Raw genomic sequence first — 16668 nt, forward strand, 5'->3', positions numbered from 1 at the left:
TCACATCGACGAAAATAAAAGGAAATAGTTCGCTACCTTTGACAGGGTCTCTAAACATTACTCAAACCAATTTCCCGTTAATTATGTCGGAGTAATTTGATTGTTTTTGATCAAATTAGTCGTTCGCTTAATAAATTGAATTCATTATTAGTTTACAAACAAGCTTCAATGGCTTGTTATTGAGTTAAAATGTTTTTATGCCCAACTGGTGAGGAGAACCTTTTCCCCTATATACGACGACATCGAACTCCATCATCGATAGTTCAAATTTGTCCTAATAACGTGCGAGTTCTTTTTAGAGCGTTCGATAAACTCGATTCCAAATCCTGGGAGTGGTCTAACTTAATTTCAGTTATTCCGTCATCTGATTTGTAACCTTTTTATATTCCTCTTTTATCCACATCAGTTTCCTATGATAAATTCTCACGTCATTCTGAATCAAGCAATTTACGAGCTGGATTCGAGGCGCCCTTCGTCCTAATTTACTCGCTCCAGAAAAATTTCGTCCAATTATGCCGACTCGGTTTCGATTATTATTCAACTTTTACGTCTCTGATAAGCTATCTGTAGACTTTTGACGTCCTCTTTTTATCTCTCCTATTGCTAGTTTTACTTTGTTTACTCTTTCTCACGCAGAACGACAATAAAATTTCTAAATGAAACCGACGAGCAACATACAGGGTGTCCCAAAAGTATCGCATTTCCTTAAAGGTGCGTCATCTAGAAGTGTCATGGAGTGCTCAAAAATATTTTTAAAAAATAAATATTTTTTATTTTTCAAGAAATGGGACTCTAAAGACTCCACACTCAAAGTAAAATTTGTGTACAGCGTTGTTTTTTTATATTTTCAAATCGTGTATATTTTTCCAAAATGAGGTAGGGTCGATGGACAAATAAAACTGGGACACTTGAAATTTAATCTATGTAAATCAGACTATTGAATTGTCAATATATTTGTCAGTGTGTATACAGGGTGTCTCAAAAATGGCGCCCAATCTCCTAAGGGTCTTAAAGAATAGAAGTCTGGTAAGGTAAATCTCAATACAAAGTTTGATCGGAACAATAGATTTTGTACAACTTGCTCTTAAATATGCTGATTTCAAAGAGATGTATCTCCTTTATTAACAAATTTTACAGGTGAATTATAAATTACTTTACTTTTTTCATTTTTCCAAGACCCCTTTGGTAGTGGAATAACACAAAAGTCCTTCTTTTTAGAGTAATGACCGACCAAAATACGCTAAAATAACAGCGGCAACAATGACCTCAAAGGAGAATTGGTTTAGTTGATTGTGCATACCAACCGATGTTGCCACATTTGCTTACTTTAACTGTTAATAATTTCGAAACTAACCAAAGGAAAAACATTTTCACAACGAAATTTAACTCAACTCTTCAAATATGTTAACCACTCAAGAGATTGGGCGCCATTTTTGAGACACCCTGTATAATATGTCATACCAAAGTTAACCTATTTGTGATAAAGCCGTAATTAAATGTTGGAGATGTCTAAATTTTGAATTTATGTGATTGTCATTTTTGTTCCAGTTTTATTTGTACCTTCAAGGAAATGCGGTACTTTTGGGACACCGACATAGCACGGTTTGCAATTTAAACGATGAGAAAAAAAAATCCTGTCGCGAAGTTATTTTGTGTTGGAATTTTGCGGATAATAAAAATTTTTCTAGAATCGTTTCGGAATTTGTAAATTAGTAAAACTCGATGACGACAACAAAAATAAACTTCCACTTATTTCGGATTAACGACGCTTTAAGGGATTTGCTTTTAGTGGGCAATAATCGCAGCGATAATTTTTTTTTAAATCCAAACGTGGACACTTATTGTTAAATTGCGTTCGTATTTATTTGGAGAGGGTGATTGTGTATGTTTGAAAATTGTGTTCTTTGAATATCGTTTATTGTAGAAAAACATAAATTACATAAGATTAACAATAACGGCGTCGGTTTACGCAACATCCAATCAACTTATCACAATTCGTTACGCAAGTCCTAGTGTTTGGCGGACTCATAGGCGTACTTCCATATGTCGACAATGCACACAGAGGAGTGAAACCTGTAGAACATCATCAAAGGGACACAAAGGTGGCCTAGGATGGTCCACAACTCCTCCCCGTAGAACTCGTATCTGTTGTCCTGCAGGCCGTGCGATTTCACTTCGAACGTTTGCATTATCCACATGGCCACGTTGCAAACGATCAGGAAGGTCAACAGCTCCCTGCCGGGCTTCTCCCTCCTCAGTTCTTTGGAGTTGCTGCTGCGCCGCAGCCCGTCGATGATGAGAGGAGTCTGGATCAGGACCTGGATCACCTCGAGCACGAGCAGGGCGATGTTGGAGCCGTTGTGCGAGAGGAACGCCGGGATGATGCTGACGATGCCGTTGAGGAAGAACGCCGGGATGCAGATGAAGAGGAGGAGGTCGTCGAGGAGCGAGACGTGTTCGTTGTTGACGTCGAGCTTGGTGATCTGTCGGTAGGCGAAGATGCACGTGATCGTCATCAGGACGACGATGAGGATGGAGGTCGAGCTGTTGATTAAGATGGCTTCTTCTTTGTAGCGTCTGGAAGAGAGAAGACCGGTCAGGGTGGGGGAGTTGCGAAAGAAGCGGCGCTTACGAGTCGTTGAAAGCGATGAGGAACAATATGACGCTGACAACCGTCAGGACCATGATGACTATGCCGCTGAAGAGGCCCTTGTTGGCTGAATGGCAATCGGCGTGAATGACGACGTTGCTCTCGAGATTATCATTGTTTCCTATGGGACTGTCACATTGTCGCGTCGATGACATTTCCTCTTTCTCTTTGCATTTCCCGATGCTCTGCCATATCACGAACAACACCCCAACTAAACATTTAGTTTGAATGAGCGACCGCACACGTTATTAGTGAATTGACGCTTACCGACAAGGATGCTGTACTCGACAGTGAACGGATACAAATAGGGGGAATAGTTGCGATAAATCAGGCTGAGACCAGCGTCGTTTCGACATTCGCCGACGAATTGACGAAGGGACGAGTTGAGATAAGCCGTCAGGACTCTGGCGCCCCTTTTGTTGTACGAGGTGAGGGGAAGGGCGACCGGCTGGCCGGTGTAGAAAGCGATCTCCGACAAGGTGGAGGTCTCCTCTTTCGTCGTCTCCTCTTCGTACTCGTGGTTGGAGAGGGCCTCGACCGTCTCGCGGAGGATCGTCCACACCCAGAAGCACAAGCTGGAGGAGATGCAGTGCATGACGCCGAAACGGACGACGGCGGCGTGGCGGTTGATTATGATCTGGAATCGAGAGTCGGTGTCGTTCGTGTCGCGGCGATCGCGATCGTCTTACGTTCGAATACTTGAAGATGAAGTAGAGGAGAAAGAAGGAGTAGATGGGGTAGAAGATGTCCAAGACGAGGCTGATCACGGTGGCGCACTCGTAGAAAGCTTCACCGTCCGAGGTTAAGAACAGAATTTGATAACCCAGCAGCAGACCGCTGTGTATCAAATGGCCGACGCAGAAACCTGAGGAGAAATCGTAAACCAATCGTCTTAATTAATTATCGCACAATCTGCTGATTCACCTGCAGCGCCGATTTTCAAATAGAAATTGGCTGAATGCCTGTCCTTGCTGAAACAGTAATGATGTTCTAATTGTTTCACTATCTTGACGGCTTCGGGTAGCCTGATATTAAGTTGGTAATCACCGCCGGGCACCTCTTTCATCTCGATTTCTTCGGCGACGTTCTTTTCCATCAGGTTGTTGTAACGGTTCCTCTTGTTCACGTACAGCTTTATGTCGACGGTTACGTAAAGGATGAAGACGAGCGCGATGATGACCAGGTAGAGGCTGAACGTCTGAAAGAACACGTGAGGAAACGTGATCGAACGCGTCGCCGCTTCGCACTCACTTCCGCCAGAGGGCTGTTGCCCAAGACGATGTCGCTTATGTAGACCACCAGGCCCAAGGTGACGATGAAGAGGGCGTAGATCGAGCTGAGGATGGAGGTGAGGTGTTTCCTGAAATTCCGGATGAATATCGGGATATTGTGCGGAATAAATTGCGCGTGTAGATCATTTCGTAACTGAATACTTCACATAATTCCGCCATAATTTCGGATTCAAATGGCACCGATGTCGCCAACAATGCCCAACTGTAAAACGTAATTGCCATTTCCTCGCAGAATGCAATTACAATAATACGTTCCCCGCTCTGCGAGCGTTATTTTCGACATGTTTCATCGCACGATTCGCTTTATTGTTCGTTTGGTTTTTAACTATTCGCATTGTCCTCACCTGAAATTCTGCTTTTTGTCCTCGAGGCTCGTCGATTTTACTTGATCGGGCGTCGACGCCAACGACACCGGCGTCTGGGCGAAGTTGCGACCATACTCGGACAGGTCGTTGGTGAAGCCCTGGTTGACATAGCATTCGGTACCGACGGTCGAGTACTCCTCCTGCTGGCTGCCACTGATGCTTCGACTCTTGTTTTGTCCACCTAAACGGCACAGATGAAAGCTTAAACCCGGAACAATCTTCCGCACCTTCTTTAATTTAGTATCTTTGTTAGTGTTCAAAAGAAATACATATAGGTATCTTCCTTCTTTCTAAACTGTGCCGAAAACAAATGTAACGGATCTCCAAGTAATTGTCCATGCTGCTGCACGTTCAAAGAGCAAGCAGGTACACATCACGTGGTGTCCAGCCCGTCTGGCCATCACGTAAACCGTAGGACCGCCCGTGTACATCTCGATTTGAACGTACTCTAGTCTTGGTGGACTCACCCAAGATTTCTTCGAAGGAGTTGCTGGTGAGGTACGTCCCGTTGTCGGCGTTGCTGTTGGAGGGCAGGACTAGCTGGAGGACCATGTTGCCATTCTTCGAGCCGATGTTCTGCGTGCACAAGAGGCAGTCGTTAGGCTTGTGCAAGTTCGAGTTGCGGAAACGGCAGGATTGTTTCAGAAAAGTGTGTGTAACAAGCCGATCATGCGTGCGGTGCATTTTGCAACGAATTTTTTCACAGACATCGCTAATTTGTCAGACTGTTACGGTTCCCTCGACAAGACTGCGCCAAGAACAACGGAAAGCGAACGCATTGTATTTTCGCTGGGCGAGCATTAGGAACGGCTTTTTTCTTCGTTCCACCATGTAAAACAATCTTTTATTGTCGTGTAATTTTCTTTTAATTTCACTTACGCGACTTAATTGGCGGCTCGACGAATCGAAGTGCGGAGAGCGCGACCGCCCGGCGATAAATCGATCAAATTGTGACAGGATGAGGAGAGTAAATAAAATTTTTTGCTGTGCCTTTCAGTTTTGCAAAATCTCGCGACCAATTAGATCGGCTTGTCTTCGCGACAGTCGACGTAAATGAGTGCTAATGTTGAACGTCAGAAAGTTTCATGAATGGAATTAAATTGTTGCATCTAAGCGAATCCGGGGAAACCTCGGTTTTACCAGTTTTTCCAATTAGTTCGAGTTTCACGGTGGATTTCTTCGTCTTGTTACCTTTTTCGAAAATTAATCGGAACGCCGGGGTGCCTCGGCGAAAATGAGAGGGCGAACTTGATCAAGAACCTGATTAAGTCGGGACCGAGCTTACCGAAAATCACAAATCAATCGACGATCAATCACCCCGGACCACTGCGCGAAGACTGCGAAACTGTGAAATTCTCTTCGGAAACCGCCAACCAAACAATGAAATCGTATCGCAACCGTGTAAGTTTGTGAAAGAGCCCCTCTCGAGAAATTGTTACAGATATTTAACCGGAGTCGATTATGCAAGCGACAAGATTGATGACATCGATTATAATTTTCGGTCCGTTATCCTGAACAATCGATTTTGTTTTTGCACCGGTTGTGCAATTTATGGTTTTCTTTAAAAAATATTTCCGCATCTGACGAACGCCAGGATCAGTGTTTTATTAATTTTTATTGGTTTATTATTTTACGACATGTTGTATTTTTGCACTTATTTATGTACAATAAATCAGCAAGTCGTCAATGTTTGATTTAGAAACCCCACAGATAGTCATTTTCCTATCTATTGTTTTATCTGTAGTTTTTCTCCTTAATAAGTTTTTGACGCAATTGTTGATTAAATTGGATTTAATGTACTTACTGATTACACGTCACGCTTTTCTTTAAATAATAATTAAAGTCCATTCAAAAATAAAAAAAATCATCACTTGTTGCTTTAGGTTGGTAAAATTTAAAAAACCCTAGGTAGTTGTTTTTCTTGCAATGTTTGTAACTATAAATTATGACATTTGATTCGAAATAAAATTCAATTGCTTGGAATTCCGTTCAAATTGTTTTATTATTGCTCAGTACGATTCACTTATTTATTAATTTTTATTATTTTTGCTTAAACATGCCCAGAAACACAACACTTAATAAATACTTAACCTCAAAATTACAATTCTCACCAAATTTTACACTAGACAGCGTTGCTGATAGTAATTATCGAGGAATATGCGACGTTGGTGGTTTTTTGATTTTTGAATGGACTATAATTACGTGATAAAGAACAAAACAATGTGAAAATAATTAATTCTTAAGGGTTTATCTTTTCATTTTTTTTTAATAAGCAACGGGCGTTAAAAAACTATCACATTTAAAGTTGGCTGTGCTTTCAAAAATGTTTGCCGTTACTTAAGCCACATAACATAAAATGAAACGTCACCTCTGTGTCGAAAAGACATATTTTCAGAGGTGCACAGCCTACTCCAAACAGATAATTTCTGAACACCCGTTACTTATAAATTATTTTGACAGGGTAATCTGCTATCGTAATGTTGTAGGAACAAATTTTTTCAGTTATGTTTTTCGAAAAACAAGTAATTTGAATAGTAAATTTCCGAAAATAATTGCATTGAAGGCAGCACGGGAGACCTGGAGAATGTTTCTAAATGAAAATATTTTTGTAAATAGAATAGTTGCTCATGTAATTATGTTTGTAATTAAAAATTTGGGAACCACAACGTGAAATGTTGTAGAACAAACTGTGGGAACTGGTCTCAATCAATAAGATTTGATTGTTTGCACAATTTTCCCACAACAAAACAACGCAAATTGTTTAATTGGGGTTCACTTTGTTCAACGAGCCAAACTTACGCTTCTCAAAATTTCGGCTTTGGGTGTGGGTGATGGTGCCCTCTTGGAAAAAACCGTCGAGACCGACCTGTGCAGAATCGGATGTTCGGATTGATTTTCGCCACACCTGGGCAACACCGACGACAAAGTCCTGTGCAAAATCGGAGGAACCTGTTGATTTTCCCCTCCATTTTGGAAATTTCCAAACGCAAATCGTTCCGATTTGTCTCGGCCGGGGCTGACTTCCGGCCCTACCATGTTGCCATCTTCTGTGACGGAAACCAACCTGGACACTTGAAACCTGTGGTTGCGCAACTCCACACCGTCGTGGTTCTCACCGGAAACTTGTCTTGACACACGCGACCGTGGGTTGTTGCGCAACTCCACGGAACCATCCTGGCTCTCACCATTCGTACGTGATGAAGCCATTGATGGATGTGTCAAAAGTGGACTCGAAACGAACAATTTGGCCGATTTTATCGAAGCGTTGTAAATTTTCCTTATCCTCTAGTCACTTCGTGGTTTATTACTTTAATTCTTCGAAATGCATCTGAGTGGGGCAGGACAGAATCCGAAAAAATTATCTTGACAAAATTTCAGATAATATTGTTTGGAACAATAAATAACCGGATCTGTGGTTATAAATTAAAAGACGCAGACACAGGACACTTGTCATAAAACTGTGATACGCAAATAATAAATAATAATAAACTTTTTTTTTGGTGATTTTTGCGGTGGTTTCAAGCGCAAAATTAAAAATGTCGCAAAACAAAACAATAAAATTTAGGCGTAATCTTTTTAAAGCTTTGGCTGCAAATGTGAAAAAAATACTTTTAAATAATATGTATGTCTCATCGGGCGCAGGGTCTAAAATTTGTCGGTTTCTCAATGATAGATTAATGTTTTTATTGGATTGTTTATTTTAGGCGAATTTCCTACTAAATTAGGGCCAAGTTCGTAAAAACGGACGGAAACGTTCAATGACTGCGTTGTCAACTTCCGCTTTTGCTACCAGTCATTGATCTTCTCCTGTGTGGTAGATGGCGCTGTACGGCGAAGAGATGGGTCGATGTTACAGGTTTCTTGTCGTTTTAAGAGCCGATAAGCAAGGGCCCACTCGTTGGAGGTTTCTCTTCGGCTGTCAGAGTTCTCGAAGGTATTGTCGTCGGTCCAGCGTCTTTCTCGACTTCAGCGACATACTGCGATTGGCCGCGCAAGGTCTCGCGGTTCAGCATCTTCATATCGACCAGATATTTGGGGGGAGTTATGTCCGGATGCTCCAGGAGGTACTCGCAGTAGGCTCTGGTGGACCTGAGATGGGTGATTCCCTGCCAGACCGCCGCCATCGACTCGAGCTCCGGCGGCACCCTCTTGCACGTCAGCCACTTGTTGATGTCCGCCATCTTCGGCGGCAGAATCTGATACTCCTTGTCGAGCTTGGTGCCGAACGCGAACACCCTCTTCTTCAGCTTGGACGCTTCCAAGTCTCGGAGGAGCTGTCTGTGCAGTTGGCTTCGCTTCGCCATCTGAAAATGCGCGTTTCAGCCGGTGAGAGGGCGCCAGAGGTGGCCGATTCGACTCACATCCGGTACACCCTTGAGGATGGCGACGCCGTCCGGCACCGACGCCATCTCTTTCACTCTGACTTGGAGGGAACGCGCCGCGTGCGTGTCGAACCCTATCTCGAACATCTTCAACACCAAGGGCACGGTCAAGGACGTCGGGGAGTCCTCGTCGCTTATGTTCTGCATCCACTCGACGAAGTCGGTCGCTATCTTTAATTACGAACGATGCTAATTACGTTTATCGACCTCTCTAATCGGAATTCCTTTACCGCCGTCGTAATGGCTTCTGCCTTTTGAGTCAAATTCATTTCTTCCAGAGATAAGGGCGGCAAGGTATGCCAGATCGCGGCCCTATCCGGACGCCGGCGAAAGAATCTCGTGTAGGGGTTGTTCGGGCCGATTTCTTCCCTTGAAAACGTAATCAGTTAGGGTGGGTTCCGGGCGGAACCTTCCCTTCAAATAAAACCCTTTTATTATTCGCCTTTCATAAGTTATACCGCCTTAAGACGAAAAAATCACCCCTTATCTCCACCAAAATTAATGCAGAAGTGCACATCAAAGGCTCAGCTCTCTTTAAACCAAGCAGTTTTTTATGTTCCACAAATTATCAAATAATTAATGTTGAAAAAAAAATACAAGAAATTGTAACGTTTATCTGACGTACTTACTCTTCCACAAATGAAACGTGAGTTTTTGTTTAAAGATGTTTTTTTTTTTTTGTAGGTTGCTGGAGTTGGTGGGAGTTCACCGGGGAGCGGTCTTGGGGCCGAGTCTGTTAAGTGAGTATTAATTTCGAGGGTAGGGGTCCTGGTGAAAGCTCAGTTTTATGCGGAAACGAGGGGGGTAAAGTTCGAAAGGTGAGGGTGAAAACGTCAGATTCGAATCTTTTTGAAAAGGTGAATATTCGGTTACCGATGTGTTCCCCCTTCCGACACGGACCCGAACAAAGACATGGTCGTTTTGCCGTCGTCGGATGCTTTCCTGGGGGCTTCATCGTCCTTTTGCTCTTTGCAAGTCCTTATGAAGCTCAATATGGAGAGAATCCTGTGGAGAAGTTTCTGCGGGAATATCTCGTTTACGACGTCGAGTCGTCTATCGGGCGGCTAAAAAGGGGTTATAACCGAGGGCGCTCTAAAAACTTCACTTACCAACTCACGATAGCCGCTTCGGATTCCAACAGATCGAACAGTTTATGCCACCAGTTGGTTATTTCCGGAGCGTTGCGTTCGTATTTGTTGCGATGGATGATGTGAGAACACTTGGGCCGGTCGACATCCATGGCGGACAACTCCTTTGGCACTTCCTTCGGAGGAAACTGACAGACGGTCGGAGTTTTCGCATGGCAACCGGTGCGGTTTTGTCGATAAAATGTCAAATTTTGACCGGAGACACGGAAAACGGGCACCAGGATACGTTATCGATTCGGATTCCGACGACTACAAATATTAATATCTTTAACCGTTTTGTATATTGCGAATTTATTTTCGCTTAATAAAAAAATACATCTTGTAATTCCCCTTGGATAAATGCTTTTGAAACAATATTAAAGCAAAGAAACCGAGAGAGGGGAAACGGCGAAATACATTTTGATGGCTACAAGATATAATAAAATGGGACAAATGAGCCAAGTCAGAGTTCAAAGCGAAAACGGATTGATGGCCTGAAAAGGAAATTGGTATGCAGAGGAATGAGGAGCGGAATGAAAGAAACGAAGGAAATGACTCAATGCCCATTAATGCCAACGGAATCGGTCAATATGTTACTAATAACAGTTTTTTCGCCGTCATTACGACCCTTTATTGGCATAACAGGTCGTTAAATCCTGGGAGCCGTCGCAAATAACAATTCAGATCGCATTGGCTCGTCAAGTGCCCGGATTTGAGCACGATTCCGGATGAAAAAACCCCGGATCGACTCGGTAAAATTTGGAGTAAGGTTTTTTTGGTGGAGATGGTGACGAGCCGCCCCTGCTTCGTCATAATAACGGTGAGGATTGAGGTGTTCAAGCCTAGCCGTGACACAATTTAATTTCAGTATTTACTCCCCGAAGTGGCGCTAAACAAAGGCTCAAAAATAATGAAACTAATTAAAAGAGGGTTTCATTAAAAATGTACACTTTTCGCTCGTCCTCCGTTCAATTAGATATTATTAAAAAACATCATTCGCGGAGGAGGCGTCGTCGGCGGCGGCGGCGCTGCATCGTCCCGCCGTAAATTGGGCAAATAACGAGGGGATAGTGAGCAGGCAAACAACAGTAAACGGTGGCAGTAATGCGAAACTTCGTGTCGTCCTGCACTCCGCCGGCAAATGCACGCATTAAATTCCGCTCACGACTTCTCGCGTGCCAAATCCCACCCCCTTCGTCGAGCCGCCTCCGAGATCCCGGCTCTCGTTTGCCGCAAACGAAGTGCCGCCGACCAAAGATTCAATTTCATTTGCATTTCGACGCGAATCGCTCGCTTCTGATTAAATTATAAGTTGATCGGGGGGCGGCGGACCCACCTGGTCCGGAGCGAAGGATGACGTGTCAGGGGGGGGGTCGCGAATGTTCGGGGCGACAATCGCGGGATTCGGCAACATTTTCGGCAAGAATGTAGCAAAGCGCTCCTCAGGCATAAAAGTGCACGGAAACCGGCACTAAATCATTTTAATTGTGGCATAAACCGTTCCGGGACCGCTTAATCCGCGTCTTCGGAGAAGATGTTGCATAAACACGAAAGGGGAATAAATAAAAACGGATATATCGGCTCTCGAACGTGGCCGCGCGTATGCAAAACCCATCCGTATACTCGTACATGCTATATTATTAGATTATTCGGGCCTTGATGTTTTTATCATTATAAGCCCGGCACTTTGTCTTCCTCATATTGAAATTGTGCCGTTCACAAAGACACCAAAAAGCAATAACCTCAGCTGCATACCTTGAGGTACCCCAATCACCGGCGCCACGGTTTTTACAACGTTTTAACTTACACACAAAGGAATATCCGCATTGTGCCGAACCGAAATTGGTTTACCTTCGAACATTGGAATACACGCAGTTTCACCTTATACATTCGATCAAGGATGAGGACCGATCGGAAATAAGTTGAAAATTGAAAAGTTATTCGAGACGGGAGTTGCATCGCATCTAATTCGACTCCACGCAATCCCCGACCGAACAACAATCCCCTTTAGGACGGCTAAGGGTCGACAATCCCGACAACTACTCCGAAATGAGAGATCGGAGACTTTCTTTTGTCGAAACGGTAACGACGTAATGAACGCGATCATCTTCGCAAACTCCTGTCGACACAAAGAACGGACGTCGTAATTTCTGTCACGATAACCTCTAAACTTACATTCTTCACGTGTCAGTACTCCTCGATCGGCAGATGTTGGAAACACAAGAGTGCCGACCTCTCGGGACTGGGCCACGTATAATTTGGGAAAATTTGAAAGGAGACTTCGACGACGAAAAAATTGCAGACGATCAAAATTGTATTTCTCTCGCGAGGCACAAGAACATTTTTGTTAGCTGAAATGGAACAATCTTAAAGAAACGCGATGGCACAGACATTAGACGTCTCTTTTATGCTATCCAGGGTTAAGGTGGGCGCTCACCGACTCACGTCGTACGCATCGGACAGACGGGATAATCACGTGATCGCATAGTATACGTTGCAGCGACGGACTATGATTTTTTTTTGGCACTTTTCAAACAGTAAAAATTCTCTTGTTCTTATTTCGTCTTACAAATATGTTGCGCACTTGGGAAAAGTCGTATTCTTAAGGTGCAGACTTAAAGTTGCCAAGAAATGTTTGTTCAAACGACCGAATGGACGTGTTCTGCAACTCACTTTTAACAGATGTATTTTGATCAAAGAAATACAAACATTAATATTGAGTAGCTTTCAAGAACACAAGCGTGGTAAGGTTTCGGAACTGACCAAATTATAACTTGGGAAAATTAAAAAGAAAACTTTAACGAGAAAAAACGGACAAATTATCGGAAGTGTAGGTATTTGGTGTGAGACAGAATCTTTCAAAAAAAAAAAATATTGGCTGAAATGGAACGATTTTAAAAAGACGATACCGTTGATAATTATTTCATTCTACAGAGAGTTAAGGTGAGCGTCGTACGCATCGGACAGAGCATACAATCACGTGATCCCATTGTACACGTTGAAGATAGGATTCTATTTTTTTTTTGGCACTTTTCAAGCAGTAAAAATTCTATTGTTGTTTTCATTTCGTCTTAGAAATATGTTGGGCAGTCCGGCGGAAAAGTTGCATTCTTAAGGTCCAGGCTTAAAATTGTGAAGAAATTTTTGTTCAAACGCCCGGGATGTACTTTATGGGTGTTCTGCAACTCACTTTTAGCAGATTTATTCTGATCAGAGAAACGAAAACATAAATATTGAGTAGCGTTCAAGAATGCAAGCGTGGTAAGCCTTCGGAATTGGCTGAGTTATCATTTGGGAAAATTCGAAAGAAAACTTCAACGAGAAAAAATGACCAAGGATCGCAACGTAGGTATTTGGTGCAAGACAGAACTCTCCAAAAAAATTTACCGCCCGAAATGGAACACTACAACGTTGACAACTGTTTCATTCTACAGAGAATTAAGGTGGGCGCTCACTGGGTCACGTCGTACGCATCGGATAAATAGGACAATCACGTGATCGCATAGTACACGTTGCCGCGACGGTTATGATTTTTTTTGTATTTTCAAGGTGTAAAAATTCTATTGTTGTTTTGATCCCGTTTTAGAAATGTATTTTGCAGTTAGAAAAACACTTTTTTCCATGATCATTGAATTTCAGTCGTCTTTGCTCACTGAAAATAGTGACCAAAGATGGCAATTGAATCACTAGTGAAGAAAAAATATTTTCTCACTAGTGAGCAAAGTGAATGTTTTGCGAGTTTGTCGATAGAGGGTGCTAAATATGTTGTAGGTACTGACAATTTTTTAAATCTGTTTTCAAAATACTTTCTTAATAACTTCATTAATAACTAAAGCTTGTCTTATTTTTGTCTTATTTAAATTTTTAACCTGTTGTTTAGAATTGACGAAATTGACGAAAAAACGTGAAATTGTTTGGGGTAAACTTCTGGAAAAATTCATGCTAAATGCATTATGTGTTGGTATCACTGATTAAACTAAAATCAGTAAACCAATCACAAACACGCAACGCCTAACAACATAACCTCTTTTGTTTGGAATTTTGTTGATCCACGTTTTGTTGTGAAAAACTGTATTCGTGAGTTCCCTGTTGGGATAATTTTGTAGAAGTTATTGTTTCAGTGATTTTAACAGTTATGAAAAATAGTGATTCAGATAGATAATGATATGTACAGTTTACGTTAATGTAACCTCATTTTTTACTCTTGTCATGTTTTTGTCATTTTGTTTTATTTACATTAAAAAATAGTGATTTGTGGCATAATAAGGGGTATGTAGCAGGTGAAAGCGATGATTTAAATACACTTACTGCAATTAACACAAAATTCAAAAAGTGACAAAAAAATGCTGCCCTAAATTTCAATTCCGCGACTCTATTTTATGATCATGGGAAAAATCAGATTCAACACGCATGAGCAAACGTGCATTTAATCACTCGTACGGTTGGCGTCCTCGCCCTCGGCTCAGACGCCCAACTTCCGTACTCGTGATTAAATGCACTACTTTGCTCACTTGTATTGAAAATAGCTATTTTTTTGTCCGGTGTGTACATCATGGGCGAATGAGCGTGTTCTGCAAGCCACTTTTAACAGATATATTCTGATCAGAGAAACACAAACATAAATATTGAGTAGCTTTCAAGAGCACAAAACATTTTTATTGAGTGAAATGGAACGGGAACGTTTTTAAAAAACACTATATCGTTGACTGTTTCATCCAGCAGAGGGTTAAGAGGAGCGCTCACTAATTGGCGTCGTACGCATCTGACGAAGTGACGATTCATATCTTTTAAAGCCTCGAGCCAAGTGTTTCAGAATTGACTAAACAACGTCCATTACATTAGAGGCGCTGCAAAAAAATTTGTAAACTCTTCTAGAGGTCGAAAGACGATGAGTTAAGAGTTAGATTCTTAACAGACTCTAGGGATTTAGAGGAGTCCAGGCGTGTGTTACGACGGATTTGGCAAAGAATTTGTTACGCCACTGTTGCAGAACATCGATCGCAATAGTAAAAGTATATCGCTTTTGTCAATTTTTAAGAATAACGTAATATTGACGATGCATTTGCTGAGTCGAGACAAGTCTGTAAATTTGATGATGTTGCTGCCTGGGATAATATGATGGTTGGTTGAAGCCACACCGATTACACTGAAGTAGATATCAAAGGTCGGTATTGTTGAAACTGTAACAAAGGTAACCTTTCACAACCTCTTTCATATTATCTAAAAGAACGGAACGAGCTCGATTCGCGTTGTTTTAACGATATGCAAAGAAAAGTGTATTTATAACAGGTGCGACAAATATCGAAGTATTCCGTTTTAAAAGTCGCTTCTTGTGTTGTGTTTTCCTTTCGCGATTTAATTCTCTTACGCGAGTCGAATCAAGAAGTTTGTGCAGTCGGAGCGTGCGAGAGAATTCTTTGTAGTTGCGAGTCGGGTGACAACATTTTTAACGTTTGTCGAATAAAAATGCCGTAGCGGAACGATTTCCGTCTGTTTGTTTTTGTAATTCGTGAAAATTTGATCGGTTGAATTGTTTTTTGTTTTTGTTTGGGGGGAGTAATCAGGGCGGGTAGTTATCGCGGTTTAATTGGCAAGCTGTCGGGATATTGTGTCGTTGTCGGCGGTTATTTTCGTTGAGTAAGTGGCATCAGGTTGGGAATTAGGTGTTGAGCCTCGAGGAGAAGCTAAAAGCTCAATTCTGGTATCTCGACGAACACTCGTCTTCGTAAAAAGGCAACAAAAATACACTTTCGCGCACATATGAAGAGATATCACGGAGGAACCCCCTAAGCCTGTGATATACGCGGCGCGGCAACAGCTCTTAATTTTTGTTATCGTCCCTTTTAATAGTGGCGAGAACGCATTTAATATGTCCCGACACGTCCCCAGGCCCCCCCTCATCATCATAACGCCGTTATATTGCGGAGGCAAATTTCTGAGAAAATAAAATTTGTTACTGGGAATTTCACGAATTTATGTCATGTATGGCGCTTTACAAAACGTTAACAATTTATCTAGCTCGACTTTTATATATCTCATTTTCTTCTAGTGGTTTTGGTATTATATACGTCGAGGGTGGGTTTAGAATGTGAACGTATCAAGAATCCGACCACGGCCTTATCAGGATGGAACAGTGAGACGTATTATGAGTTGTGGTTAAATAGCAATTTCAATTAACAATACGTGGAAATGGGATGGGGGCGAATTTGTCATATTGTAGATAAGCCGCTTGTGCGTCATTAACCATCAAGATAACTTTACAACATCCTATCTGACACTAGCCAAATAAATTAAAACGTTGTACACAACACACGTAATGCCTCGAAAGCTTCAGACAACCGCACCGATTATGTTATTATAACGGTTCTGAGAGTGGCCGACCGATCAAAGATTCCAAACATTGTCAGCATCACCGTCCCGACATTCGACGAATGTTGTTGGAACACAAACTTGAATGCAAGTGATTCAAAGCCAAACGAGTAAATGATAAAAAATATCCTATGCACTTCAAGATAAACAGTAACGGTGTAAACGCGGCCTTACACCAAGGCCACAATCGGCAACATTTTTTAGTAATGACCGGCAACATTACTAAAAAATGTTGCAGGCAATATGTTGCCAATTGTTGCCTTGGTGTAAGGCCACCTTTAGACTTGCCACTTGTGCGTAATAACGATCTCCCCCTTTTCTCTTTTTTCCCCTAAGAAAAATTTTTAAATGGCGATAGCTCCCGTATTAAGAGACATGTCGCTATGAATCTTGCACCACTGGATTCCTCTAGCCACGACGCTTCTTTTGAGGTGAAAGAATTACACCTTGGTCTTTTCATTTTCGGGGAAATCGTAAAAAACT

General features: G+C 42.1%; 3 protein-coding genes across 5 annotated transcripts in view; 1 reads left to right on the forward strand and 2 right to left on the reverse strand.

Moving 5' to 3' along the window:
• Positions 1–16668, forward strand: part of Scgdelta (sarcoglycan delta) — a 178227-nt gene that overhangs the window by 17669 nt on the left and 143890 nt on the right. For all 3 annotated transcript variants that reach the window (XM_069049979.1, XM_069049985.1, XM_069049981.1), the window contains exon 2: positions 9374–9429. The gene's annotated coding sequence lies outside the window, so the exon portion shown is untranslated. The remainder of the gene's footprint in view (positions 1–9373; positions 9430–16668) is intronic.
• Positions 1896–7558, reverse strand: LOC138132466 (proton channel OtopLc-like). The gene is made up of 9 exons (XM_069049954.1): positions 7107–7558; positions 4775–4883; positions 4287–4488; positions 3902–4010; positions 3575–3848; positions 3340–3515; positions 2918–3287; positions 2633–2861; positions 1896–2577 (listed from the first exon to the last, which is right to left on the reverse strand). The coding sequence occupies exons 1-9, from the start codon at positions 7512–7514 to the stop codon at positions 2010–2012; spliced, it is 2445 nt and encodes an 814-aa protein (XP_068906055.1). The 5' UTR covers positions 7515–7558; the 3' UTR covers positions 1896–2009.
• Positions 7700–10191, reverse strand: LOC138132483 (uncharacterized). The gene is made up of 5 exons (XM_069049989.1): positions 9807–10191; positions 9563–9753; positions 8920–9058; positions 8669–8860; positions 7700–8611 (listed from the first exon to the last, which is right to left on the reverse strand). The coding sequence occupies exons 1-5, from the start codon at positions 9927–9929 to the stop codon at positions 8177–8179; spliced, it is 1080 nt and encodes a 359-aa protein (XP_068906090.1). The 5' UTR covers positions 9930–10191; the 3' UTR covers positions 7700–8176.

The sequence above is a fragment of the Tenebrio molitor genome, chromosome 6 (genome assembly GCF_963966145.1).
Source record: "Tenebrio molitor chromosome 6, icTenMoli1.1, whole genome shotgun sequence".
In the NCBI taxonomy this organism is placed as follows: domain Eukaryota; kingdom Metazoa; phylum Arthropoda; class Insecta; order Coleoptera; family Tenebrionidae; genus Tenebrio; species Tenebrio molitor.